At 42.8% G+C, this 27,461-nt stretch overlaps 1 protein-coding gene across 1 annotated transcript in view; it reads left to right on the plus strand.

Moving 5' to 3' along the window:
- Positions 1-27,461, plus strand: part of Wdr64 (WD repeat domain 64) — a 147,053-nt gene that overhangs the window by 79,168 nt on the left and 40,424 nt on the right. Inside the window, exons 11-14 of the mRNA XM_004653437.2 lie at positions 12,317-12,443; positions 15,938-16,086; positions 19,644-19,767; positions 24,141-24,316. Coding sequence (XP_004653494.1) covers positions 12,317-12,443; positions 15,938-16,086; positions 19,644-19,767; positions 24,141-24,316 — 576 coding nt within the window. The remainder of the gene's footprint in view (positions 1-12,316; positions 12,444-15,937; positions 16,087-19,643; positions 19,768-24,140; positions 24,317-27,461) is intronic.

The raw sequence follows: 27,461 nt of genomic DNA on the forward strand, positions 1-27,461 counted from the left end.
AACTCACTGAGAATCTTATTCATTGTTTTAAGCATGTTTTTTTTTTAAATTTTTTATTTATGTATTTGAGAGTGACAGACACAGAGAGAAAGACAGATAGAGGAAGAGAGAGAGAATGGGCGCGCCAGGGCTTCCAGCCTCTGCAAACGAACTCCAGACGCATGCGCCTCGAACCGGGGTCCTTAGGCTTCACAGGCAAGTGCTTAACCGCTAAGCCATCTCTCCAGCCCTGTTGTAAGCATGTTTAATACCCCACATTCTTTTTGAATATTTTAATTTTATTTATTTATTTGAAAGAGAGAGAGGAAGAGAGAAAGAGACATTGAAGGAGAGAAAGAGAATGGGCAAGCTAGGGACTCTAGCCACTGTAGATGAACTCCAGACTCATCTGCCACTTAGTGCATCTTGTTTATAGCCATCATTCAAGTATTTCTTAAGACACAGTATAACTGCTTGTCTTATAGCTACTCTAGGGGCACTGATGTATTCAAGAGCAGGAACAATCTCTACCCTTGATTGCCCCTGTGTGGCGCACCTCTATACAGTTCCATAATTACCTGATGTACGGGGACTCTTGTGTCTTGTTATATTGTACCTTTTAGGATGAGGACGTACCCTTCTCTGTGTATCTGAGATCATCATCTAAAATCAGGCATTTCAGTCTCATTATTCTGTAATAAACACCAAGAAAAGGATGCTTTTCTAATACATTTGGATGAAAGTAACCAGCATGGTGTTTGCAAGAAGAAAAGCCAGGACACATCACTGCATCCTGGCAAGCATCCCTTGGAGCGCATAATGCTTATCTTCTCAAACTCCAACATCATTATTCAGTAATTATTCTTCACAGATAGATTCAGAAAGGCCTTTCTCTTGTCCTTTGCTTTGATATTTTGTGTCTAGTCACTTAGTTCTTTTACCCTCAAAGCTTAATCTACCTCACAACTCAATGTTTCTTCTAATGCTAAAAATCAAACAAACAAACAAAAAACTTCCATGGCCAGCCATGGTAGCACACACCTTTAATCCCAGCACTCGGGAGGCAGAGGTAGGAGGATCACCGTGAGTTCAAAGCCACCCTGAGACTACATAGTGAATTCCAGGTCAGCCTGAGATAGAGTGGGACCCTACCTCAAAAAAAAAAAAAAAAAAATCTTCCAGTAACTTTTACACTCCCAATTTGTTTGGAAACCCACATCCTTATTTGTACTACCAGTAGCAGTGAATGTTTTGTAACACATATGCAATATTTATGACATAAATGTTCCATGCTACCGCCTGAAGGTCTGTTTAGTGTAAACCAGATCTCCCCTGAGTTTCCTCCCAACTAGCTCAGTCTCCATCTAAGACAGTTTCTCTTGCTTTCTTCCTGAGCACCCCCAAGGCTGACTGGGGTCCAAGCTATAAAACAAGGATACCTTCCCCTAGAACACCCAGCCTCTGTGTAAAGAGAGCTAGAGAACAAATAGGGTGAGCTAGTGATCACAGAGATTCCTTATACCCCCAGTCTCTCTTTCTACCCATCACTCACATATTGTGACTACCTAAAAATAAATAATAAAGTCAATGGATCATGATCTCTGAAACAGTCCCATTTGTTACTTGATTAATTTGTACTACAAAAAAAAAAAATCATTGTCTATGCAGAGCCAAGCCACTGTAAAGTCCACTTGGGCCAAGAAAATATAAACAAGTAAATCCACCAAAATCCAACATACTAACCCCAAATAAGGGAAGTGTGTAAGACACTGAGCACACTGATCCAGGTAAGATGTGATTCCTGTCTTAAGCAACTTCTAGTCTTGAAAAGAATGCTAGTGAGTAAGTCACCACATTAGAATCACTAAGTACTATGGATATAAACAGGTATTTGTGTTAGCTAAAGGAAGAATATCCAAATTAGAGAGCTGAAAATGGGTGTTGTCCAAAGAAGCTAAATTTTGGGTGGGTACTTTTTTTTTTTTTTTTTTTTTGGTTTTTTGAGGTAGGATCTCACTATGGTCCAGGCTGACCTGGAATTAACTCTGTCATCTCAGGGTGGCCTTGAACTCATGGCAATCCTCCTACCTCTGCCTCCCGAGTGCTGGGATTAAAGGCGTGCGCCACCACGCCCGGCTTGGGTGGGTTCTTGATAATTGTTTTAGGTTTAGAGAGGTTTTATTACATACAGCTTAGTGTTTATGAGAAAGAAAGATACAGAGAGCTCCTGATCAAGAAAGGAGAACAGTGTGGCTGAGGGTGAAAGTGCTTGCTTGCAAAGTCTGACAATCTGGGTTCAATTCCCCAGTAAGCATATAAAGCCAAATATACAAAGTGACACATGTGTCTGGAGTTCGTTTTCAGTGACAGGAAGTTCTTGTGTATCCATTCTCTCCTCCTCCTCTCTTCTTATAAAAAATAATCAATGAAAAAAAATTTTAAGAGAAGTTAGGAGAAGAGTTCACCAAAATGGGAAAGCCCAGAACTTAAGAGAGGAAAGGAATGCAGAGCTCTTGCCCAAGAGATGGCAAGAGGGGTTCTGGAAAATAGAAAAACCCCAAGTTTTTGTTAATTTTAAATAAGCACAATATGTTTAGACCATTATAACATCTCTAAGTATCCCCAACATATTTTGATTATGTACAAAGTATAGAATAATTATGGCAAATATAAAATAATTGTAGTAAATATATCTCCTAGAATTTCTTTTGCTTCCTAATCAATATATTTAGATTTATCCATGGGTGGTGGTTTGATTCAGGCATACCCCATAAACTTAGATGTTCTGAATTCTGGGTTCCTAGCTAGTGAACATTTGGGAATTGAATCCTCCTGAAGGCAATGTATTGCTGGGGATGGGCTTATGGACATTATAGCCAGTGTCCCCTTGACATTGTTTGGCACACTCTCCTGTTGCTATTGTCCACCTAATGTTGCTGAGGAGGTGATATTCACTTTCTGTTCATGCCATCATTTTCCCCTGCCTTCATGGAGCTTCCCCTTAAGTCTATAAGCCAAAATAAACCTTTTTCCTACAAGCTGCTCTTGGCTGGGTGATTTCTTCCAGCAATGTGAATCTGACTACAACAGTAATGTTGGTACTAAGAGTGGGGTCATTTGCTGCTAGTCAGCTGACTGTGTGGATTTGGCCTTTTAGAGCTGATTTTCAAGAGACTTTGAAAGGATTTGAAACCTTGGCCTAAGAGATGCCTTGAAGTGGTGTAAATACAGCTTGATGGACTTTTCTGGTCAGAGTTGAAAGACCTGAATACAATAAGGACTACGGACTGTGAGGCTTGGCTTATGAAGGTGAAAAAGAGCTTTGCCTAGAATAGGATAGAAGCAGTTTGTGTGAGAGGCTTGCTGTTATGCCTGTGTCCTGAGAATTTATGCAGGGTTGCATTGCATAGAAATGGACTGGTGTGAGCAGAGAGATATGGCACAGAAAAATGAAATCTTTGAGCCAAAACTGCTATCTGTTGAGCTTCACTTGTATGACAGATTACAACCATTGAGATTGGGCCAGCTGACCTGCATTGGGACAACAGAAAGAATGCAGTCTTTTGAGGGCTGGAGATGGCCCAGAGGTTAAAGCACTTACCTGCATAGCCAAAGGACCCAGGTTCGATTCCCCAGTACCCATATAAGCCAGCTGTACAAAGTGGCACATTCATCTGACTCTTGCTTTCTTAAATAAATAAATAAATAAATAAATATTTGAGCTGGAGGGATGGCTCAGCGGTTATGGCACTAGCCTGCAAAGCCAAAAAATCTAGGTTCAATTTCTCAGAACCCATGTAAGCCAGATGCACAAGGCGATGCATGCTTCTGGAGTTCGTTTGCAATAGCTGAAGACCCTGGAACACTCATTCTCTCTCTCTCTCTCCCTCTCTCTCTCTCCCTTCCTCTAACTTACTCTCTTAAATAAAATAAATAAATAAATAACACCATGTGATTACATATCGATACAGCTCATTTATTTACTGGAAATCACTTCATGCTCAGTAAGGAAATGTTCTAGCACTGGAACTCAACACAGGCTCTAGCTCACTTGTTTTAGCTGCGACCTGAAATCCTCTCACATAGACACATCACTTGTTGTTTATCCAGCTTGCCAATGAGCACTTGAGGGACTTTGTCATTTTTGACCCTTTGTGTCTGTGATTGTTGCTTTTGCTGAATACAGAGTTTTAATTTTAAATTTTAACCTCATCAGTCTATCATGGCGTGTTATTTTTGTCCTTGTTCAGGCAATTAAATCCATAGGATATCTTGTTCTAATTTTACTTGAAACTAGTTTTATTTTTAAATTGCTATTATAATTGTTTAATCATACTAACTACACAAATGCATGAGTTTCATATCTATTCTGTGCTTTAATCATATCTCCCTCTCTTGCTTCCTGTGTCTCTGTTCCCCTTGGGCTTTTTATCCTTCCCTAATGATCCATCCTATATTTTCAAGCTCTGCTAAGTTATCTCTGTCTGTCCCCCTCTCTTTCACTCTTTCTCTCTGTCTCCTCTGTATTTGTACACATGAGGTGAACCATATGATGTTTCTCTTTCTATGTTTGGCTAATTTCAACATGATAATCTCAAGTTCCATCCATTATCCTGAAAATGACATAATAGTGTCCTTTCACGATTGTCGTTAGGTTACTATAAAGTAATGTGTTTCACCGTGGCATCTAAATACACATATGTCATTATATTTTGTTCTCATTCATTCTCCTCCTCCACTATCCTCTCCAGGGCACCCCTCAAGTTATTCCCTTTCTTCTTCCCACAACTCTATCTCCTTGATTGCTTTCTTTCTTCTTTTTTATATGTATGTGGTGTGTATTGGTGTATTAGTATGGTCTTACCATTTAGTTCTGGTGGGTAACTAAATACTCTGACACTGTTGTTTTGGGTTCTCATAGACCTTCCTGACCATCTCACTGTAGGGATAATCCAATCTTGGCCCTGGGATTTACCAGCAACAGCCCATGTCTTAGAGTAAAGTTGGCTCCACCCCTGCAGGTGTTTGTTCCCAAACTATACATCTCTCTCTTTCTTTTTTGAAGAGAGTTGTATCTTTAGAGATGTCCACAGCACTGATTCATGCTATCTTTAGTTTCATGTCTCCCTCTCCTCTCCCTCCCTTCTCCCAGTCTTCCTCAGACCCAGCCAACCCCTGTGTTCTGCCCCTGCTCTTAACTGTCTAGGGTCCTCCTGTGACCCTTTCCTGTTTCTCTCCTCTCCAAGCCTCACTTTAGCTTCCTCCCAAGTATAACTAATGTCTATTAAACTTAAAAACAAATCAAAGTGTTCCATGTTAGGATCCACATATGAGAGAGATCATACTGCGTGTGTCTTTTGGAGCCTGTGTAACCTCACTTGGTATGATGTTTTCTTTCCAAGTCTATACTTTTTCCTTCAAATTTCATAATTTAAATTTTTTCCTTATCTGATAAGTAGAATTCCATTGTGCATAATAACATCTTCATTATACATTCATCAGTTCATGGATGTCTGGGCTCATTGCATTTTCTATCTATTGTGAAGAGAGCACAAACAAACATGGCTGAGAAAGTACCTGGATAGGAAAGAGTAGAGATTTAGGATATGTACCAAGGCATGGTATAGCTGGGTCAAATGATAAATCTATTTTAAGAGTTTTGAAAATATTTATTTATTTGCAAAGAGACAGAGAAAGAAAAAAAATGGGTGCGCCAGGGCCTTTAGCCACTGCAAACGAACTCCAGATGCATGTACCACCTTGTACATCTGGCTTACATGTGTCCTGGGGGATTGAACCTGGTTTTTTTGGCTTTGCAGGCAAGTGCCTTAACCGCTAAGCCATCTCTCCATCCCAGGAATGATTGGTTTTTTACTGCTTAGTTTTCTGAGTATTTTGTATATTCTAGATACTAAACTTATATTTCATAATAGCTGATGAAGATGGTCTCCCATTCTGTGGCTGGCTATTGACTTCATTAACTGTTTGCTTAGCTGTACAATATTTACATTAGTTTCATGAGATTCAGTGGCCAAGTATTTGTCATGTTCTCTGGGCTCTTGTGGTCTTATTCAGAAAGTCTATGCCTATATCATGGAGCATTTTCCCTACATTTTCTTCTGGTCATTATAAAGTTTCAGATCTAATATTGAGGTCCTTAATCTACATGGAGTTGATTTTTGTGCAGGGTGAGAGAAGAGGGTCTATATTCATTTTTCTACATGTGGTAAACTCAGTTTCTCCAGCACCATTTGTTGAAAATGCTGCCGTTGGGCTAGAGGGATGGCTTAGTGGTTAAGGTGTTTGCCTGCAATGTCAAGGGACCCATGTTCTACTCCCCAGGACCCACGTTAGCCAGATGCACAAAGGGGCGCACATGTCTGGAGTTCATTTGCAGTGGCTGGAGACCTGGCACACCCATTCTCTCTCCCTCTTTCTATGTCAAATAAATAAATACATAAGTAAATAAATAAAAATTAAATTCTGTTGTTTCTACAGGGTGTGTTTTCAGCCTCTGTCAAAGATCAAAGAGCTATAGTTACTAGAGTATGTACTTGGAACTTCTATTTCATTCATCTATGTGTCCCTTTGCACCAGTACCATGCTGTTTCTAATTTGTATTCCCTTTATTTCTTTCTCTTATCTTATTGCTCAAGCTAAGATGTTAAGTACTATGTTGAATACCAGTGGTAAGAGTGAACACTCCTGTCTTGTTCTAGACCATATGTAAACACTTCAAGTTTTTTCTCATTTAGTATGATATGGGCTTTATGGCTGTTACATGTACACTTTATTATGTTGAAATATAATGATGCATCCCTAGGCTCTTCAGTGTTTAAATCATGAAGCAATGCTGTATTTTGTCAAAGGCCTTGTCTGCATCTGCTGAGATGATCATGTGATTTCTATCCTTAAGCTTATTTATGTAATGTTTTGTTTATCAATTCCCATACATTGAACCATCTCTGTATCACTGGGATGAAACCTGCTTGGTCAAGTTAGACAATACTTTTGATGTGTTTTTGGGTTGAATTTGCTAGGTATTTATTAGGATATTTGTGTCTAGGTTCATCAGGGATATTGTTGGACAATTTTATTTTCTTGTTGTGACTCTGTCTGGTTTTGGGATTAGTGTAATGCTGGCTTCATAGAAGGAGACAGGGAACATTCCTTCCTTTTCATTTTGTGAAATAATTTAAGAACCAGTGGTTTTAGTTCTATAAAGTGTCGGAAGAATTCACCAGTGAGGCCATATGAACCTGGACTTGTTGGGCTGGGAGGCTTTTAATTACTCCCTCAATCTCATTAGATGTTTCAGCTCTACTCAGGTAATTTATCTCTTCTGGATTTAACTTTAGAAAGTGATTTAAGTCAAGAAATTCATCCCTATTTGCCAGTTTTCTGGAATATAGGTTTTTGAAATATTACCTAATGATTCTTCCAATTTTATTGGTATCTGTTGTAACATCTTTTTTATTTCTAATCTTTTTTTTTTAAAAAAAATTATTTATTTACTTGAGAGAGATGGAGAGGGAGAATGGGCACACCAGGGCCTCTAGCCACTGCAAATGAACTCTAAACACATGTACCACCTTGTGCATCTGGCTTTATGTGGGTACTGGAGTATTATACCCAGGTTGTTTGGCTTTGCAGACAAGTGCCTTAACTACTGTTCTATCTCTCCAGCCCTCAACTATAATCTTGTGGATTAGAATTTTCTTTTCCCTTTCATCAATTTGGCCATGAGCTTGTCAATTTTGTTTGTTTTTTCTTTTTGTGAACCAGTTTTAATTCATCAAATTTTTTATTTTTTTTTAATTTAACTTATTAGTTTATTAGTTTTCTTTTCAGTAAATACAGGCAGTTTGGTACCATTGTTTAGGCTCATCTGTAATCTACCCCCTCCCATTGGACCCTCCTTGTTGATGTAAATGGGTCATGCATTGTGGAGTTAGCCCCCAGTTATTGGTATGATAAATGTCTCTGCAAATCATGACCCAACATGTGACTCTGACATTCTTTCCGCCCCCTCATCCGCAAAATTTCCCTGAGCCATGTTGGGTTCATTTGTGGTCTGCTTCATTGCTGAGGTGTTGGGGGCCTCTGAGGCTCTGGCTTTCTGATTTCGTAGGACTTGATTTTTCTCTGCGTTGGTCTCCTTCCCCTTTGTGCTGGTATCCGGTTCACAGGAAAACATCACCCTTGCTTGTTTCGCCAATTGTCCTTAGTTTCAGTTGGGCCCCTTTTGAGGTATGTTGGGGCAGCTCTCTCCTTAGGATCTGCATCTATCTGAAAAAGAGAAGCAGACTCTCCAACAGAGAGTAAGTTAGCACCCGGAAAATTGAGATAACACTTACTTTTTTGATAGACAGTTTGATAGGTGTAGGCCCTCTTATTCCCCGTGATTGATGGTAGCTTGATATTGTAGAGTGGGCTTGTGTTTGGGTATGGTTCTGACTTGTTTCCCAGCTCCAGCTATGGGTCTAGTACCACTGAGTGGATCAGTTAGCCAAATCAAGAGCAATTGGTTCATCAAATTTTAAATTGTTTTCTTCGTTACTAAGTCATTGATTTCTGCTGATCTGACTGACTATTTCTTTCCATCTGGTATTTTTGGGTTGGGATTGCTCTTGGTTTGCCAAAGACTTCATATAGATTGTTGTTATTTATCTGAGATTTCTCTATTTTTATAGAGTAGGGATCTAGAGCTATAAATGTCCCTATTAGGACTGCCTTCATTTTGTCCCATAAATGTTATTATGTTTACTGCTTTAACTATAAGATGACATGGAGAATTTCTTCTCTGGTCCTGTCTGTTTGGTGTTCTGTGTTCTTCCTGTACCTAGAAGGATCTCTCTTTTATAAGACTCAGAACTTTTTCTTCTTTAATTTTATTGAAGATATTCTCTATGTGTTTGGCCTATAGCTCTTCCCATTCTTGAATGCCCACGATTCAAATGGTTACTCTTTTCAAATGTCCTACATTTCCCTCTTGTTCTATTCATATGACTTTTGGGAATACTATTTTGTTTTTGTCTTTTTGAGGCAGGGTCCTTCTCCTAGCCCAGAATGACCTCAAATTTACTATGCAGTCTCAGTCTGGCCTTGAACTCATAGCAAACTTCCCACCTCTGCTACCATGCCTGGCTGTCCATAGGATTTTTGAGCTTATAATTTATTTTGGCCTTCTAGTCTATTTTCTCTGTCTTGCCCTTAAGCCTTGGAGGTCTGTCTTCCACATAATCTATGCTGTTGAAGGGGCTTTCTAGGGAGCCTTTTAAGTGAATCATTTCATTTGTTTGCCATTAGGTTTTTCTTCACATCTCTTTATGAAAATCCATTTTCATTTCTTAGTTTGACTTTCTTATTGTATCTTGGAATTCATTCCCACATTTGATCATGTTTTCTTTAAATTCCTTCAGCTATCCATTGAATTTTTTTTCTGATTCTTATCCATTTCATTCATCCACATATTTCTTTTTATTTGCTTCCATTTGATTCAGCTGTCAAATTATTTCTGTCATTTCTCTTCAGTTTCATTCAGCTGTTTGTCCCTGGCTCATTAAGTTTGTTGAATATGCTTATTATTTTTGAATTCTTTGTCTGGAGTTTCTTTTAAGTAGTTTTCATTAGAGTCTTCCATTGTGAGACTAAGCATTCTTCTTTTGTTTTTGTAGTCCTTTTGTCCTGCTGAGAAAGCAAGACAATTGGAATCTATGTGGAGTGCCACCTGCTCAGCCTTGATCTAGGTGAGTGTGGGACAACTGTCTACCCACAGGTCTGGACTGGGCATACTAGAAAGTGAGCAACCTATTCCTTGTGCATGTAACCTCCACAGCTGTCTGGGATGGGGACTATGACCAGCTCTGGCATCACCGCTGTCTGGGCTGTACAGGTAGGCAGGGGGCTGTGGAAGCTGAGGCTGTGTTTGATGGACTGAGTGGGAGCAAGTGCTTACCTGCACCCTTGATATACTACTCAGTGCCTAGGGCTAGGGAGTGTGATCAGCTGTTGGTTACATTTTAACTCTAAAGATATTTCATTTGCTGGATAGAAGTTCGAAAATTGGGTGTAATCCCATTTGCCAACTTTTGCTTTTATTTCCTGAGATCTATGTATGAAATCATTGCTTGTTCCCATATCTTGAAGTGTCCCCCTGTATTTTCCTCTTGCACTTTCTGGTCTTACCTTTAGTTCTTTGGTCCATTTTGAATTGAGTTTTTCTGTGTGTGCAGAGTGATACATATGGATCTACTTACATTCTTGGAACATATAGATATTTGCTTTTCCCAGCACTATTTATATAATACTCAACAAATTACATGAGATATTCAGCTACTTTTTTATAAAATAGTTTGTGTTAAATAGTTTCATTTACCTGTGGGCTATAATAGGTGCTCTACAAGGCAGGTTAGGTTCAGCAAGGATGTTCATAGCATAAATGTATTAAATGCAGTTGTTACATGCAATATTTCCTACTTACAATGAGTTTAGTAGAGTATAACCCCATCATAAGTCTAGGAGCACTTGCACTCCAATTTAATCAGCTAATAAGTATTATTACATGAAGATATTATTTAGGGCTGATACATGGCTAGGAAATGCAATCCTGATCCATTGTACTCAATTGTAATCAATTATTTCTGAAATTCAGTCACACTGTAACTTTCTTTTAAAAAAAAAAGATATAAAGAAGATAATACTAAAAAAACACATCAGGGCTAGAGAGATGGCTTAGTGGTTAAGCACTTGCCTGTGAAGCCTAAGGACCCCGGTTCGAGGCTTGATTCCTCAGGACCCACGTTAGCCAGATGCACAAGGGGGTGCATGCGTCTGGAGTTCGTTTGCAGTGGCTGGAAGCCCTGGCGTGCCCATTCTCTCTCTCTCTCTCTCTGTTGCTCTCAAATAAAATAAACAATTTTTTTAAAAAAATCATGTCAAAGACCAGAATGCTAAAGCCCCACAAAAAGAAAAGAATACTAAAGAAGACCATAGCTAATTATTTCAGGTGAAAGAGTAAATTTGACTTTGTTTTGTTATCATTCTTTCTATTCTCTTACCAACTCAGGTAGTATTTAATAATCACATAGTTCTCCTAAATTCCTTAGAGTCCTCCAACTGATTTTCTTGCATTCATTTTTCACATTTTTTACTAATGCCAGGATGCTGGTCGACAAATTCTTTCATGGCCTTTTAGACAGGGACACTAAAGAGACAAAGTGCCCTGTTAGGCATTTAGGGTAAGTACTGTTCATGCTTAGGGTTTAGAACAAAACTATTAATCCTAGTTCTGAAACACTAAGCTAGACTTGAATTCCCTGAGCCCACTGCCACTGACCACCTGTTCTGAGTTCCTGTGGGAACTTTTATTTTTTAATTAGATATGGACATATTTAGTATGTAAACAATGCATGTTGGTACCATCCTTTCCTTCCCTTTTTTCTGAAGAAGTCTTCCTCTTTGGGGTTACAGGTCAGCCTCATGGGGATTGTGGGTCATCCATTATGGGGGGGAAAGGCAATGTCTCTGTGCAAAATGTCCCAGCTTGTGCCTCTAACAATCTTTCTGCCCCCTCTTTCACAAAGTTCCCTGAGCCATTCTGGGAGCATTTTAAGCCTACTTCAGTGATGGGCACTTAGGCGCCTCTGGTTCTCCGGTTTGGTAGGTGTTGAGTGTCCTCAATGTCCGTCTCCACCACTCTTGCGCTGATAACAGACTCACTAAGAAAGCAGCACTCTTGCTCATTTCCCCAGGTCCTCTGTGGTTTCAGCTGGGGCCAGGGTGGAAGGCACTGGATCTAGCTCCCATCTGGAAAAGAGAAGCAGATTCTCTAATAGAGAATGAAGTCAGCACCAGTTAAATGGGATAACCATTAATTTAGAGAGAATTTAAAGTGTGTAAACCCTCTTATAGTGCAAGGTTAATGGAAGCTTGACCTGGAATTCACTATGGAGTCTCAGGGTGGCCTCAAACTCATGGCAATCCTCCTACCTCTGCCTCCCGAGTGCTGGGATTAAAGGTGGGTGCCACCACGCCCGGCTCATGCTCCATCTTTTATTACTCTTCCATATTCTTAATAGGAAATATTGTTTCCCCTTCCTTTCCCCAGTGATAGAAAAATCAAGTTCCTAAAGACATACCTTCAAGCCAAGCTTGATCACTACTGACGTTTTCCTCAGAGTCAACAAACAATGCATGAACCAAGAAGCCAACGGAAGCTTGGCCATGATAGCTTATGACGTAATTCATGCTCTGGACTTTGAAGGTGCTTCTCCTGAGTACAGTAGGGGCAGTAAACTCTAAACAGTGAGTGATGGACTCTGCTTTGTTCCCCTAGGTATTCCGGGTGTGGGATATCCAGACTCTTTCTCTGTTACAAATTTTCCATGACAGCCAGGGAGGACCAGGAGACATGCAGATTTATTCCATGGTATATGATGTTAATCACGGCATGCTGATTACAGGTATGTGGCCTCAAATTATGACAGCTTGGTCACGTCTTTACTTTCTTACCTTTTTCTAGTGTGTGTGAAGAGTGTAGTGTACCGTGAGGGAGTGTTTGCGTGTGATGGATGCATGTGTGTGCGCAGATACACACGCCCCATGCACACACATGCAATGGCTTCCCCGATCAGATCTCCTCCTCTGTTGCTCGTTGGCCTTCCTTCCTGACACCGAGTACCTCACTGAACCTGTGCTTCCTCTTTTGCAATTAGACTGGCTAGTCAGAGAGCCTCAGCAATCCTCCTACCTCCATTCCCCTCAGCAGTAAGTTCACAGACATGCATAGCCATACCTGGCTCTTTTTTACATAGATGCTGGGGATGGAACTCAGCTCATCATGTTTGTCTAGAATGTGTTCTTACCCACGGAGCCATCTATTCAGCCCTATAGCTTTTTTTTTATAGCTAGCTCTTGAGTAGTTATCATGAAAATACCTTAGGAAGACCACTAAGACACGAAAATCACAAGCCATGACCACAGTAGATAGTGACTTCCTCTCTCCTCTTTCCTGTCATTCTATGAGTAGATAAATGGAACCTGCAACTGCACTTTTCAGAAAATACCAGGGCAGCTCTTGACGTTCTTCCCGGAAGGGATGCTCTCAGCCGGGGAGAAGCAGAGGAGGGCTGTCAACGCTGCCACCATGTCGAGGGCTCTGTTTAGACTCGCGTGTACAGGAGGGTGGTCTTGTCTTAGGGTAGTGGTGCCAACATGCAGCAGCCCTCATTTTCTGCAACAAGGCCACCTGGCACTATGCCCCTTGGTAAGGCAGTGATTCGATAAAATAGTGCGGACCTTCTCAGCGGCCTTTATTTCAGGTACACAGCATCAGAGCAAGAGAGAGAGGCCAGAATCCAATATCGCAGGGTCCCTGATACTAATGCCAGGATGCTGGTCGACAAATTCTTTCATGGCCTTTTAGACAGGGACACTAAAGAGACAAAGTGCCCTGTTAGGCATTTAGGGTAAGTACTGTTCATGCTTAGGGTTTAGAACAAAACTATTAATCCTGGTTCTGAAACACTAAGCTAGACTTGAATTCCCTGAGCCCACTGCCACTGACCACCTGTTCTGAGTTCCTGCGGGATTAATGAAGGCAAGGAAATGACTGCTGCTGACTCTGCGGTGAATACAGTTAATTTTGATTGTTTTATTGTTTACACTTTCGAGATTATGAGTGAACCATTACTTCATGCTCAGTAATTTCCACCTCATAAAAACTGAACTTAGTTCCAGATATAAAGCACCCCTCCTGTATTTGACCGCCTCTGACACAAATGTACTCACGACTACACGCGAGTGTTCTCTGAGTCCTGACTTGCACGTTTGATTACTGGGTCAGCACTTCCATCCCACTTCTCATTTGAGTAACTAAGGATTGAAATGCTGTGATCAAAGAAGGAGACAGAGAAGAGGGACCTCGAGGTTTCTTCACACTTATATTCTCTTGACAGCTCCTCTGCTTGCAAAAATACAAGCCCCATGTATTGCTCAACCACTAAAACTGCATTCGCTGGGATCAGCATTACATGGAGTGTATGACTTCATGCTAAGAATCAAAGGAAGTTCTGCAGCATGGCCTTCTGAGCCATAGGGACAGCAAGCCACACTCTGGAGAGGCTCCGTAGACCAACTGTTATTGTCTCTGTCATCAACAATGCACTTACAGAGACAGCCATCTCTGGTCCCATCTTTTTACTTTCTCATTTCATCTGTGAACTACCACATGGGGTAGAAATTATTAATTTACAGTTTTGTAAATGGCAGAATTAAACCTCAAACAGTCCAACTGACTAAAAGGGATTTGACCCCAGAGCTTCTGACTCCTGAATTCTCATTCATTCTTTGTTTTGCATCATTTCCATTCTTAAAATACAAGTAGCCAAAGAAGTAGAAGGCTGTCACTTGTTCTTGAGCAAGCCTAGCCTTGTTGACTGTCAATGTCCTGGTAAAGAATGTGCCCAGAAGCTCCAAGTATGGCTTGGAGACCTGGTTGCCACTCATATCATATTTCCATACTAAGGTGGTTGAGTGGAGAAACATTAACTGGTGAACCATCCCAGAACTGTTTATCTAAACAGATTGTTTCATACAGTTTAAGCCTGTTAAGATCATGGCTAGTAACACCTTCTAATATATCACATGTTTCTTTGGAGTGATATAAGCAAGTCAATGCCAAGCCTACTTGTTGCTAACTTCATCTTCATATCACTAAAATAAGGGGGAAAGTTCATTTTGTTTGACCTATACTAAATATAAAGTATACTAAAGCAAAACACAACTCCTTGATCTTGAGAACTAAATGATACTCATGGTTTATAACATAAGGGTAAAAGTGAGCACCCTTCTTGTTCTCCATCCTATGGCCATGCTAACTGCACCTGTGACTATGATGACTCAGAAATCAATGTGACTTACTACTGATGTTTGTTGCAAGCACTGGCTGGCGGTCATTCTCATTCACGCTACTTAATTGGATCATGGTCACAGAGTGCTTCCTCACTGGCTGGCTAAAGCGACTCTCTAACTTAAGTTCAGTCACCAAATGGGAGCTTGGCTTTGGCAGGAGGCCAGTTGGCAGAGTCACTGGTGAACACTCAATGGAGGGCATTGGCGGGCACAGCAAAGCAGGGCAGAGTAGAGGATAAAGCAGGAAATCGGAGGTCAAGAGGACCCTTGCTTGCAAGATAACGAGGTCTCGAATGATTGCTTAGCATGGCTGAATCGCGCTAGCTGTATTTGTTAAGCGTGTTGTAGAACGAATGAGTGCATTGGTGCCTCATTAAAATGCTGAGCATTGGTGATCCAACTCTCACTCACTAGCTATTTCCAATCCCAGTGGGTGGGTTGAAATCCACTGTGATTCTAGACTTGTAACACTGAGCATTCTACAGGTACAGGACATGGGACACTTTGAAAATATTATTTATTGAGCTGGGGAGATGGCTTAGTGGTTAAGGCACTTGTCTGTGAAGCCTAAAGACCCAGGTTTGATTCCCCAGTACCTACATAAGCCAGATGCACAAAGTGGCCCATGAGTCTGGAGTGCCCATTCCCTATCTCTCTGTCTGCCTCTCCTCTCTCTCTTTCTCAAATATATGTATTAATTATTGATCGATTGATGTGTGTGTGTGGGGGGGAGGGGCTGTGTGTAGCCCTGCTGCTGCAAACAAACTCCAAAGCTCCAAAGGCACGCACAGTTTTGCATCTGGATTTAAGTGGGTGCTGGGGAATTGAGCCTGGGCAGGTCCCTTTGCAAGCAAGTACTCTTTAACCACTGACCCATCCCTCTAGCTCCAGGAGACACTTTTAAATCATGTATTATTTTATTATTTTGTTTTTCGGGCAGGGTTTTGCTGTGGCCCAGGCTATCCTGGGACTCCTGAGCCCGTATGTGGGGGTGACAGGGCTGCATCACCGTGGCCGCCTTTATGAGATTCTTCTTCTGGTCCAGGATCGACTGTCGTAGACATGTACCCCTTGACGAGGATGATACAAGACACAAAGCAGGTTCCTCATACTCATGAACGGGAGATCAACGTCATGCTCTACAACAAACATTTCCACCAAGTCCTCACTATCTGCTCAGAATCCATAATCAAGGTGCGTGTATAACGGTCTGCAGGCAGAAAAAGGCTGAGAAAGCTGGAGTTTCTCTTCCTCCAGGTAAAACACTGCCTGGCTCTGTCTATGTATTAGCGCACATGGTGAGTCTGTCCATTGAAGCTTTCTTTAAGCTTCTTTGAGCACCTGAAAATGAAGCATTTTAAGGCAGCTCAGACTGCTTAACACAGAGCTCCGTGCTTGATTACCTCCAACCCCCCACCAAAAAAGGTCAGTTTTTCCTATCAAAATAGAAAGGGGGTTACTTTGCTTTACCTTGTTATTTTATTTATTTCTTTTAGATAAAGAGGCAGATAGAGAGAACAGGCATGCCAGCGCCTCTGGCCATCGCAAACGAACTCCAGACATACGCACTACCTTGTGCATCCAGCTTTACGTGGGTACTGGGCAATTGGACCTGGGTCCTTAGGCTTTGCAGACAAGCGTTTTAAACATTGAGCAATCTCTCCAGCCCCTTGTTTTTCTGTGCATGCCTGGAGTCTCTGTGGTGTGGTGTGTGGTATGATGTTCCTGCATGTGGAGGCTGGAGGAGAACTTCAGAGTCCTCCTCTATGGCTCATCTGCATATTGTCTTGAGAAGGAATTTTTCCCTCAGCCTGGTACTGCCGGAGCCTCATTGATTCTCCAGTCTCAACCCCACCCCCCACCCCCAGCTAGAACGGGAGATATAGACATGTGTGGCAGTGCTCAGCTCTTTGTGTGGGTCCTGGGAATGGGAATGTTGCAGCCTCGGGCCCAAGTGCCCTTACCACATCTTCCCAGCCCAAAGGAGAAATTCTCACAGTAACGTATCAAGGAGAGGACTAACCTCCGTCTAAATTTCATTGGAGGGTGTATGCTAACAGGGAAGGAAAAGACATTTATGAGTGCTTGTTATCACTTCTATGGGGCAGGGCGCGTGACAACAGCATGAAGTCTGTGACGTCATTGAATGATGAAAGTTCTCTGTGGACAAATGAAGAGCCCCATTCTGAAGCTGAGAAAACCGGGGCTCAAAGGGGTAGTACAGGTAGTTCACATGAGCACTGGGATATGAGCCTGAATTTATCTCCTATGAACACACGTGGCTTTGTGCTCTGTGCCTCCTGTCTGTCATTATACCCAGCAGCCATGGCTGCAGTGACTGTCCCTCGTCTGTACTATTAGTTCACGCATGCTCACCAGGAGGAGGTACGTAAACCTGTGCAGAGCATTCATCTCAAATCTCTTCTCAAGTTTTTTTTTTTTAATTTTTTTTTAAATTTATTTATTTGAGAGCGACAGACACAGAGAGAAAGACAGATAGAGGGAGAGAGAGAGAATGGGCGCGCCAGGGCTTCCAGCCTCTGCAAACGAACTCCAGACGCGTGCGCCCCCTTGTGCATCTGGCTAACGTGGGACCTGGGGAACCGAGCCTGGAACCGAGGTCTTTAGGCTTCATAGGCAAGCGCTTAACCACTAAGCCATCTCTCCAGCCCTCTTCTCAAGTTTTGAGCTTCCATGGTCACCTGCTGGAGATTTTCTGAATTCAGTAAACTATCACATTTTTGCTATGGCCCAAAGATAAAGTGAGAGACCACAATTAAAATAAAACCCATCCTGGGCTGAAGGGATGGCTTAGTGGTTAAGACACTTGTCTGCAAAGCCAGAGGACCCAGGTTCAACTCTCCAGGACCCACATTAGCCAGATGCACAATGGGGCACATGCGTCTGGAGTTCATTTGCAGTGGCTGGAGGCCCTGGCGCGCCCATTCTCTCTCTCTACCTGCTTATTTCTATATATTGTTCTCTCTGTCTCAAATAAATAAGTAAAAATAAAATACTTTTTAAAAACTAAAGTATAAAATAACAGCCATACTGACTTGTACGACCATGGCCTCATAAGTGGACTCTGTCTTACCTCTGGGGAGAGAGGAGAGAGAGGAGCATCTAGGGGTGCATGGAGCGAGATTGCACTTCAGACTTGGCCATAGACACCAATTCATTCATTCATTCATTCATTAAGAGGCCTGTATCTCTCTCTCCCTTAAGGGCCTCATCTCCCCCACCCCCAGCCCCCTGAGAAAACACAAAGGTTAAGAACACAGCCAGGCTGACCATGTGGATCCTGGGTCTCCTACCTCCCTCATCATGTGGCCCCAGGCTACGTCATCACCCTCCTTCCACCTCCCCTCCAGCTCCCGCAGCTCCCGCTCCGTCCCCTGGAGGAAGCGCACACCTTCCCTTGTCTGCTGCTCCCACCCCAGCAGCTGGGGTGCAGGCAGTGACACTGCTTCTGCTTCTGCTGCCCCCAGACCACCTAGCTGACACCTGAACTCAGCACCTCCATGAAGACAGATGCAGACGACAACTGCACACATCTATGACTTTCCCTGTGTAGCCAAAGAATGATGAATCTTAACATGGTCCGGACTTTCTGAGTATATGCAGCCTACCTCACAAATGGCCTCCTCCTGGTCTTGTCCAACCGTATTTGCTGTCTCAGCTGTTGTCTCATTTCTCAAGTCTGTTGTTTTTTTTCTTTAGGCTTTCCCACGTAACATGCTGTTCACCCCACATTCTATCCCACGGCCCCTTGCTTTCACTAAGGAAAGAATCCAGTTTGATTTTTTTTTAAACTTTGGTCTGCTGCACTTTTAATTGTTACATTTCTATCTTGCTGATAACTTTGCTTTACATTTACAGCAGTGTGCTAGCTTTCTGTTACTGTGACAAAATACATGAGGTAATCAACTTAGAAAGAGGAAAGGTTTATTTTAGCTGATAAGATTTTTATATATGTTTTTGTTTATTTGAGAGACAGAGAGAGATTGAAAGAGAGAGAATGGGCACACCAGGGCCTCTAGCCACTGAAAATGAACTGCAGATGCATGTGCCACCTTGTGAATCTGGCTCACGTGGCACCTAGGGAATCAAACCAGGGTCCTTTGGCTTTGCAGGCAAATGTCTTAACTGCTAAGCCATCTTCTTCAGCCCAAGCTGATGGGTTTTTGAAGCTTCAATTCATGGTTGGTTTTCCCATTGCTTTGGGATCTTGGGAAAGGGACATCATGATGGGAGTATGAGGTGAGCAGCTTGCTCACCTCATGGTAGTCAGGAGAAAAGAGGAAGAGGAGGCAGTCAGGCTGCTGCTATCCCCTTCAATGGCATGCCCTCAGTGATGTGCTGTATCCCACTAAACTCCATCTGTTAAACACTCTACCCTCTTTCTACAGCACCATGCTGACAACCAAGCGTTTAACACATGAGCTTTTGAGGGACATTCCAGAGCCAAACCATTATGAATCACAAGTGACTCCTCTCCTATAGCCGGCACTGCCTGGGGTAACTCGAGTGACTGCTGTCTCAGCCGCCGCAGGAGGCCAGCTCTAAGACAGACCAGTAACTGTCACATGTCAGGCAACCAGCCCACTTCCTGGGGGCAAGCTAACAGGGCAGAGTGCTGGGAAAGGTGGTAGACATGGAGAGTACTAACCTGGAAACTTTTAAAGTGGGTGACATGGTGTTGAGAATTGAAAGGCATGTATAGGAAATCTTTGTTGTTTTGTTTTCTACAGGTATGGGAACTTGAGACTGGCCTCCAAATATACCAGATTCTAGACCCTCATGGCTTCAATATTGAACTGACTTCTGCAGCTATCAATGAAAGCGGATTTCTTTTTGCCACGGGAGCATATAACGGTCAGAACACTAGTCAGAACACGTATCTCTCCTTAGTAGTCTGAGAATTTGTGTTAGAAACTGATAATAGTTTTGGACTGAGGAGGAAGTATGAATTAGGCTGACAGGAAGCATGCAGGGGAGATGGCTTTGCCTCAGTGAACAGTAAAAGGGTCTTTTATGTGGTAGGCACTAATGTATTGATATTGATGTGAAAATGATCAGTAACTTACATTGCATGTACATAGTTTCTATAACAATTTGCAAGTCTTTCACATAATGACAGATAGATATGAAAATGCCATAATAAACCCATTGCTTTGTAGACTAACTTGAAAAAACTTTTAAAAACTTAAGCATTAAACACTGGCATATAGAGTATTGTCTACATTTTTACATTTTTCTATCAACGTCTGGGGTGGGGTTCATGCATGCCACAGCGCACCTGTGGAGGTCCAAGGACAACCTCGATGTGCCTGTGCTTCTCTTCCACCCTCTTTGGGACAGGGTCTCTTGCCCTTGCAAACAAATTCCAGTCTAGCTGGTCTTGAGCTTCAGATCCTCCTACCTCCACCTTCCATGGTCATAGGTATGGTGGGATCACAGGTGCCTGAGCCCCTTTGCATCTGGCTTTATGTAGGTGCTGAGGAAGATCAAACTTGGGTTTGTGGGTTTGGCTGTGCAAGCAATCATCTGTAACTGCTGAGGCATCTCCTCAACCTCTGTATTTTTACTTTTAATGTATATAACTACATTTAGTCAATTAATACATTATGGATATCTATGTAACATTATAGATACGTGGAATAAAATATGAAAAGAATCATTCATATATACCATCTCATTTAAATCTTCGATAAGAAGCATCTGGGGGCCTTTTAAATAATGTTTTAAAATATATTTTTTTTATTTATTTATTTATTTGTTTGAGAGAGAGGGAGAGAGAGAGAGCGAATGGGCATGCCAGGGCTTCCAGCCTCTGCAAACAAACTCCAGATGCATGTGCCACCTTGCGCATCGGGCTACGTGGGCCCTAAGAAATCTAACCGGGGTCCTTTGGCTTTGCAGGCAAACACCTTAACCTCTAAGCCATCTTCTCCAGCCCGGCATATGCCTTTGAATACTTTTAGCTGAGAGAAAGACATTAGATTTGGTACTTGCTGAGTATTGTGTACATGCACGCGTGGGTGTGTTTGTGTGTGTGCTAGGAATTGAATGTAAGGCCTCATGCATGCTTACTATGCACTCTACCACCGACCAACATCCCTAGCCCCTACAGTGTACTCACGGTAGATCTGGCGACCAGGCAAAATAGCCACTCGGCTTTCATTGAAAATGCCTAGAATTATATACTGGCCCATTCTCTATGTCTAGTCTCCTTGCAGGGATATCAAACATGGGAAAATACTGGGTCCATATTTCTTAAACTGTAAACTGTGGAGCTTTTCCAGGACCCAGAGAGCTACAATTGCCCCACCTTCCGCCTCATCTCGTTTTGAACTCCCACAAAGGAGCTGCTTTGTCTAGACAATGTAACTACCTGCACAAATTACTCAAAACATGTTTATCCTGGGGGCATATTTGCTAAATAAATGCTTATTCACAAGCCAGTTGATGGGATGAGTGAGCATCCCGATGTGAAAAACTGAGTTTTGAAAATGTGAGCAGAAGATAACACAGTGAAATAGAGCCACGAATGCTGAGCTAATAGCTACATAATGTATTAGCAGCAATGCACTGGGATGCATTTATTGGGGTGCAATGGAGGGCAGTGTGCTGACTAGACAAAGCAGCTTTGCTACGTTGTCACCACACAGCCGTGTCCACATAGAAGTTACCAGCAACAGACTCTGAGCTCTGCACAAAATCATTTTCAGGTGTAATGATTATGCAGTTTAGTATTTGACTGGCAATAGCATTATTTTCATGCAAACAAGCCTTATTTTACTTCGTAAGTCCTGTAATCTATGATTCTTGTAAAGATGCTCCGTTGCTCCTTCTCAGTGGGGGAAACATTGACAGAGAGCTTGTATTCAAGACATAACCAAAGTAAGATGCTTTGACACTCACAGCAGCTCTGCCAACAGCTACCAATCCCTTCTTGTGGTCACCCTGGCCACACCTAGGAGGAACCAAGCAGTATCTTTCTCCTCTCCCTGCTCAATGTTCTGAGGTTAGGAGCGATCTGGGCCATGAGGCTGTACCTAGCTAACTCAGGAAGGGGTGAGAACATGGTATCTTCCTGTACCTGCTTGCCTAACTGTTTTCCTACAAGACCACGAAGCCCTTGAGGGAGGGAACGGTCACTTTCACTTCCTGTCCAGGTTCTTGTCCAGTGGAGGATGCACAGGGAATACAGAATGCTTCGTGTCGGTAGAGAACAACAAATGATGGGGCAAGTGGGCTGCTAATGGGGAGACCCTGGCAGAAGGGAAGAAAAAGCATCACAGCGAAACACTGCAGGTCCAGCAGTTAGTGCTGAGGGCGTAGACGTGGAGAGGGCTGGGATTTCAGGTTAAGCAACAAGCACTAGGAATGAGGGTTCAGTAACAAAACCTGAGGTGACCATCTTAGAAGATGATTCTCTACACGGTACCGGGCTAGAAACAGGCCTTCTGCAACTACACTGATTATCACCCCTTCTGGCCCCGGCATCCTTGTTCCCTAAATCAAGTGAATAAAGTTAATGATCACAAAAGTGTCAGTTTGGGCCATTTTAACATAATATTATAGATGGGCTTATAGATGATACTTTTCTTTCTCATATCTCTAGAGGCTGGAAAAGTTCAAGACCATGTGTCTGGTTAAAACAAACAAACAAACAAACAAACAAAAAACACTTCCCTGTTCACAGATGCTGTCTTCTCACTACAACCTCATGTAGTAGAAGCAGTGAGGGAGGGAAGCCCTGTTCTGTAAGAGCTCTGGGCCCCTTCTTGAAGGTTCCATCTCCATGATCTGCTCCATCCCCAAAGTACACTTACACTGGTAATTAGCTTTGAACAGAAGTACTTCAAGTATAAGAAAAATTAAAATCCCTTATTTTTTTTTTTTCTCTCTGCCATGTAACCAACACAACTTCAAAGTTGATAGTTTCTTGCCTGCTGGAATTCCTTCAAACCTGTCATTCATTACCCAATAAGAGCCAAAGGCCTAAAAGTACATCAGCACTTTGAGAGATTGTTAGAGTATCTTTAACTGTGAATCATAATTATGGTTTAGCAGCTACAGTTCCTGTTGGGGTGAGATGTTTGGCAAACTGAAAAACACTTGAAGATGAATAGGAAAAATTGGCTTAAGAAAGAAAATTCAGAGCTGGAGGGATGGCTTAGCAGTTAAGGCGTTTGCCTGCAAAGCCAAAGGACCTAGGTTCGATTCCCCAGGACCCACGTTAAGCAGATGCACAGGGGGTACACACATCTGGAGTTTGTCTGCAATGGCTGGAGGCCCTGGCGTGCCCATTCTCTCTCTCTCTCTTTCTTTCTCTTTCTCTCTCTCTCTCTCTCTCGCTCTCTCTCTCTCCCTCTTTCTCTGTCAAATAAATAAGTAAAAATCAAATATTTAAAAAAAGAAATCTGCTAGCCTCAAAGAAAACCATTTCAGTCAGCTTTGTGTAATTGTAACAAATTCTCAAGATCATCAACTTATAAGAACAACAGGTTTATATTAGCTCAGGGTTCCCGAGGTTTCAGCCTGTGGTCAGCTCATGGCGGTGACTGTGTGGTGAGGCAGCACGTCGTGGTGATGACCGAATGAAAGGGCAAAGCTTCTCCCGTCGTGGCGGCCGGGAGTGCAAAAGAAGCAGGGTCCCACAGACTCCCTCTCGGCCTCAAGACCTCTCCCTCTGCCCACCTCCCAAAAGCACCAAGCAGGAGACCCAACCTTCTATGCATGGGTCTTCGGAGCATGCTTATGCAAACCACAGTAAACAGTACTAAGATTTAAGGATAGTGAGTTGTGCTTTTGTTGTTGTTGTTCATTTTTATTTATTTATTTGAGAGCGATAGACAGAGAAAGAGGCAGAGAGCGAGAGAGAGAGAATGGGCACACGAGGGCCTCCAGCTACTGCAAAGGAAGTCCAGAGGCGTGCGCCCCCTTGTGCATCTGGCTAACGTGGGTCCTGGGGAACCGAGCCTCGAACCGGGGTCCTTAGGCTTTACAGGCAAGTGCTTAACCGCTGAGCCATCTCTCCAGCCCGTGTTGTGCTTTTTAAAAAAATCAGCCTATCACAAGCAAAGGTACACAAAGATGTGTTTCATACACATCAAGACTGGTGGGGCTCACGGGTCAGTCTTAGTGATGGCAATCGTTCAGTGGGCTCAGTGCCCCCTGAGCCAAAAGCCGGGTTTTCTGCATGCCATCCTACTCACGCAGCCTTTCCTTAATGCCCCCAGGAACCATTAAGGTGTGGGACTTCGGCAGCGGGCAGGAGATGAAAGCGCTGCTGGAGGGCAAGGACTGGAGGGAGGAGGAGCACTGGATGCTGCGCCTCGTCTTCCTCAAAGCCCAGGCGAAGCGGCAACTCCTGATCCTCGCCCTGGAGCGCAGCGGGGCCATCAAAATGATCCAGGTTCCGATCCCGCTTCCCATTATCTGCACCATAGGTGGTCTTCTTGGGAAAATTTGATAAGCCAGTGGGTGATGGTGGGTTCAACTTCTCCCTTCCCAGCCAGCTGAAGATTGTGCTTATCCATCGACTTGTCCTGTGACGCTTGAGCTCATTCTGCTCAGGTATAAGCAAAGTGCACAGCTGCCCAGGCCAGCATCCTGGCCCTCTCACACTTGCCCCAGGATCATGCCGGATCCTCCAAAGTGCGCGTGGGAGAAGTGGATTTTGCACCCATCTGCCACTAACTAACTGACCTTCCCGGATAAATCACTGTCCTCAGAGCGGCTCCTCAGCAGATGCCGTCCCTTAGAGCCTATAAAAACTCCAAAGATGCTCAAGTCATTTTTCTCTACTTCTCACCAAAATTGCTTTGTTTATATTGAGGTTAATGATGCAATCTTCTCAGGGCCTTTTGTGGAGGATTGAGATAGGCTAATTTATTTTCCCTGTGAAACCATTACCACTTAGGAATACTAATGCCTTCTTCCAATCTAAAATGAAGCTGACACCATTGATCCTGACTGAGAGGACCACGCTCACACCCTGTCAGAGAGAGCTCAAGGATGCATTGCCTCTGTTATTCACTCTGGAAGCTTGCCTCAGAAAATAAGTCTTGAATGGGACTGCAATCTTGAAGAACCAACACTGATTGGGATGCGAAAGTCCTTGGAGCTGGGAAAAATTTCTCTGTGTCAATGTGTTCTTCCCTTGTCACTTGCTCACTCCATAATGACACTGTAGAAATGAATGTCTTGACAAAATACATAGAGTGCAGAGTCAATCGTCTTTTTTAAGTGACTGCATTTGATCATCAGAGCGCCCTTCCTACCACACAGTTGGCATAGACACAAAAGAAATAACAGTTCTGGGCTAGGGGAAATAGCTCAGTTAGTGGAGTACTGCCTAGCATGCAAAAGGCCAAGGGTTTGTTTGATTCCCCACACCACATACCACCAGGTGTGGTGGTATATCCTTGTAACTCCAGCACTTGGGAGATGGAAACATGGTGAGTTCAAGGCTAACCTGGAATACAGGACAACTGTAGCCACTTTCACCTTGATTATTTTGTTCCTCCATTCAGAACCTGTAGACTGAACTTGGTAAGGACTGAACATTTTGATCTTCTTGTCTTGCTCATAATAGGTGCTCTTTAAGGGTTGAAAGAGAGGCTGCAGAGATGGCTCAGCAGTTAAAGGCACTTGCTTGCAAAACCTGACAGTCTGGGTTTAATTCCCCAGTATTCATGAAAGCCAGATGCACATGCTTCTGAAGTTGGTTTGCAGTGGCAGGAGGCCCTGGAGAGCCCATACTCACTTTCTTTATGTCTGCTTCTCTCTCTCTCAACTAAATAAATAGAGCTGGAGAGATGGCTTAGAGATTAAGGTACATGTCTATGAAGCCTAAGGTTTGATTCTCCAGGTCCCATATAAGCCAGGTATATAAGGTGGCACATGTGTCTGGAGTTCATTTGCAGTGGCTAGTGGCCCCGGTGAGCTCATTCTCTCTCCTCTTTCTCTCTCTCTCTGTCTCAAATAAAAATAGTCTTAAAAATATTTAAAAATAGAGCCAGATGTGGTGGCTCATGCCTTTAATCCCAGCACTGGGGTGGCAGAGGTAGGAGGATGGCTGTGAGTTCAAGGCCACCCTGAGACTACAGAGTGAATTCCAGGTCAGCCTGGGCTAGAGTGAGACCCTACCTCGAAAAACCAAAAACTAAAAATAAAAAAATATAATAATAAATAACTAAGTAATAAAATAATATATAAACAGAAAAAAAATTAAATGAGTTAAAAGAATAAAGAAATAGAGCTCGGTTTGGTGAATAAAGTCCTTGCTGTGCCTGAATTTAGATCCTCAGAACCCATGTAAAGCCAGATGCAGTGGCACAAGTGTCTGTAACCTCACTGCACAGCAAGATGAAAGGAAGAGATAAGAAAATTCCCCAAAGCTTGCGGACCAGCTAGACTGGAGTACACAGCAGCGAACAAGGGAGACCCTGTTTCAAACAAGACAGAGGAGAACTGACTCCAAGGCTGTCCTCTGATCTTCCCACATTATGGCATGTGCACCCCCCCCCCCCGGCCAACATGTATGCACATAAGTCAATAAAAGAGGCCTCTTTTAAGGTTAAATAATAGCAAATATATGCGAGATATTTTTGCATTGCCAAACTGGGAATACAGGGTGTAATCTAGACCAAAATTGCAATGAAAAGAGAGACTAAGGAACTACAGTTAGAACCAAATTACTAATCCTACATTTTGCTCACAATTTACTTTTAAAGGAAGTGTCAGAGAAAAGCACAAAAGAACACCGGACTTGATCTCTACTGACAAGAGTGTTTTATTGAGAGGAAACAGCGAGGGGCATCAGCTTTCCGGCGGGATGAAGGCTGAAGCACTGAGCCAGGCTAGGGTGCGAGTTTATAAGGAGAATCCCGAGGAAAAGCCAGGCTGTGCCAGGTGCAGCTGATAAGAAAATTTGTAGCTGTTTGTGTCCTTTCAGAATAGGCTTCTTCAGTCAGGAATGTCTAAAGGAGGATACTCAGATGGTCCCTGGTCCTTCAAGGCCATCTAAGTTAAGGGGAGTACATCAATCAGAAAAGGTGTCAAACTTAATGGGGCGGAACCCTCTGTTGTTTCTTTTATTGCTCTGAGCCTTGGGGATAGCCATTAACTCTTTAGTTCCCTCTTAGTTTTCAGGGAAGGCCATTGACCCTTCAATACTAGGGTCTGATTTTTTGGAGATGAACATCATGAGAGGCTTACCTGAGACACAGTTCTGGATGCCTTACTATGCTGAGACCCCAAAATCACTGCTCAGTCATTTCTGGGTTCTTCCTATGCCCACCCTGAGTCAGATGCTAATCAAAGACCACCCCACCAATATACACACAATGGGGCCCATACTTTTTAACAAACACAGAGATGCAAAAAGTAGAGATCTTAGAGCTATGCCCAGAACCCCAGAGCTTTAAGTATGGACAAACTTTTATCCATCAATAGTCAAAGTCCTCATCTTATAAATAAGAAAAATAAATCCCAAAGAAAATGTGTATCTTGTCCAAGATCACATGAGAAGTAAGGCAGAACCTGGGTGACTTCAC

Source organism: Jaculus jaculus, chromosome 1 (genome assembly GCF_020740685.1).
Source record: "Jaculus jaculus isolate mJacJac1 chromosome 1, mJacJac1.mat.Y.cur, whole genome shotgun sequence".
NCBI classification, from domain to species: Eukaryota; Metazoa; Chordata; class Mammalia; order Rodentia; family Dipodidae; genus Jaculus; species Jaculus jaculus.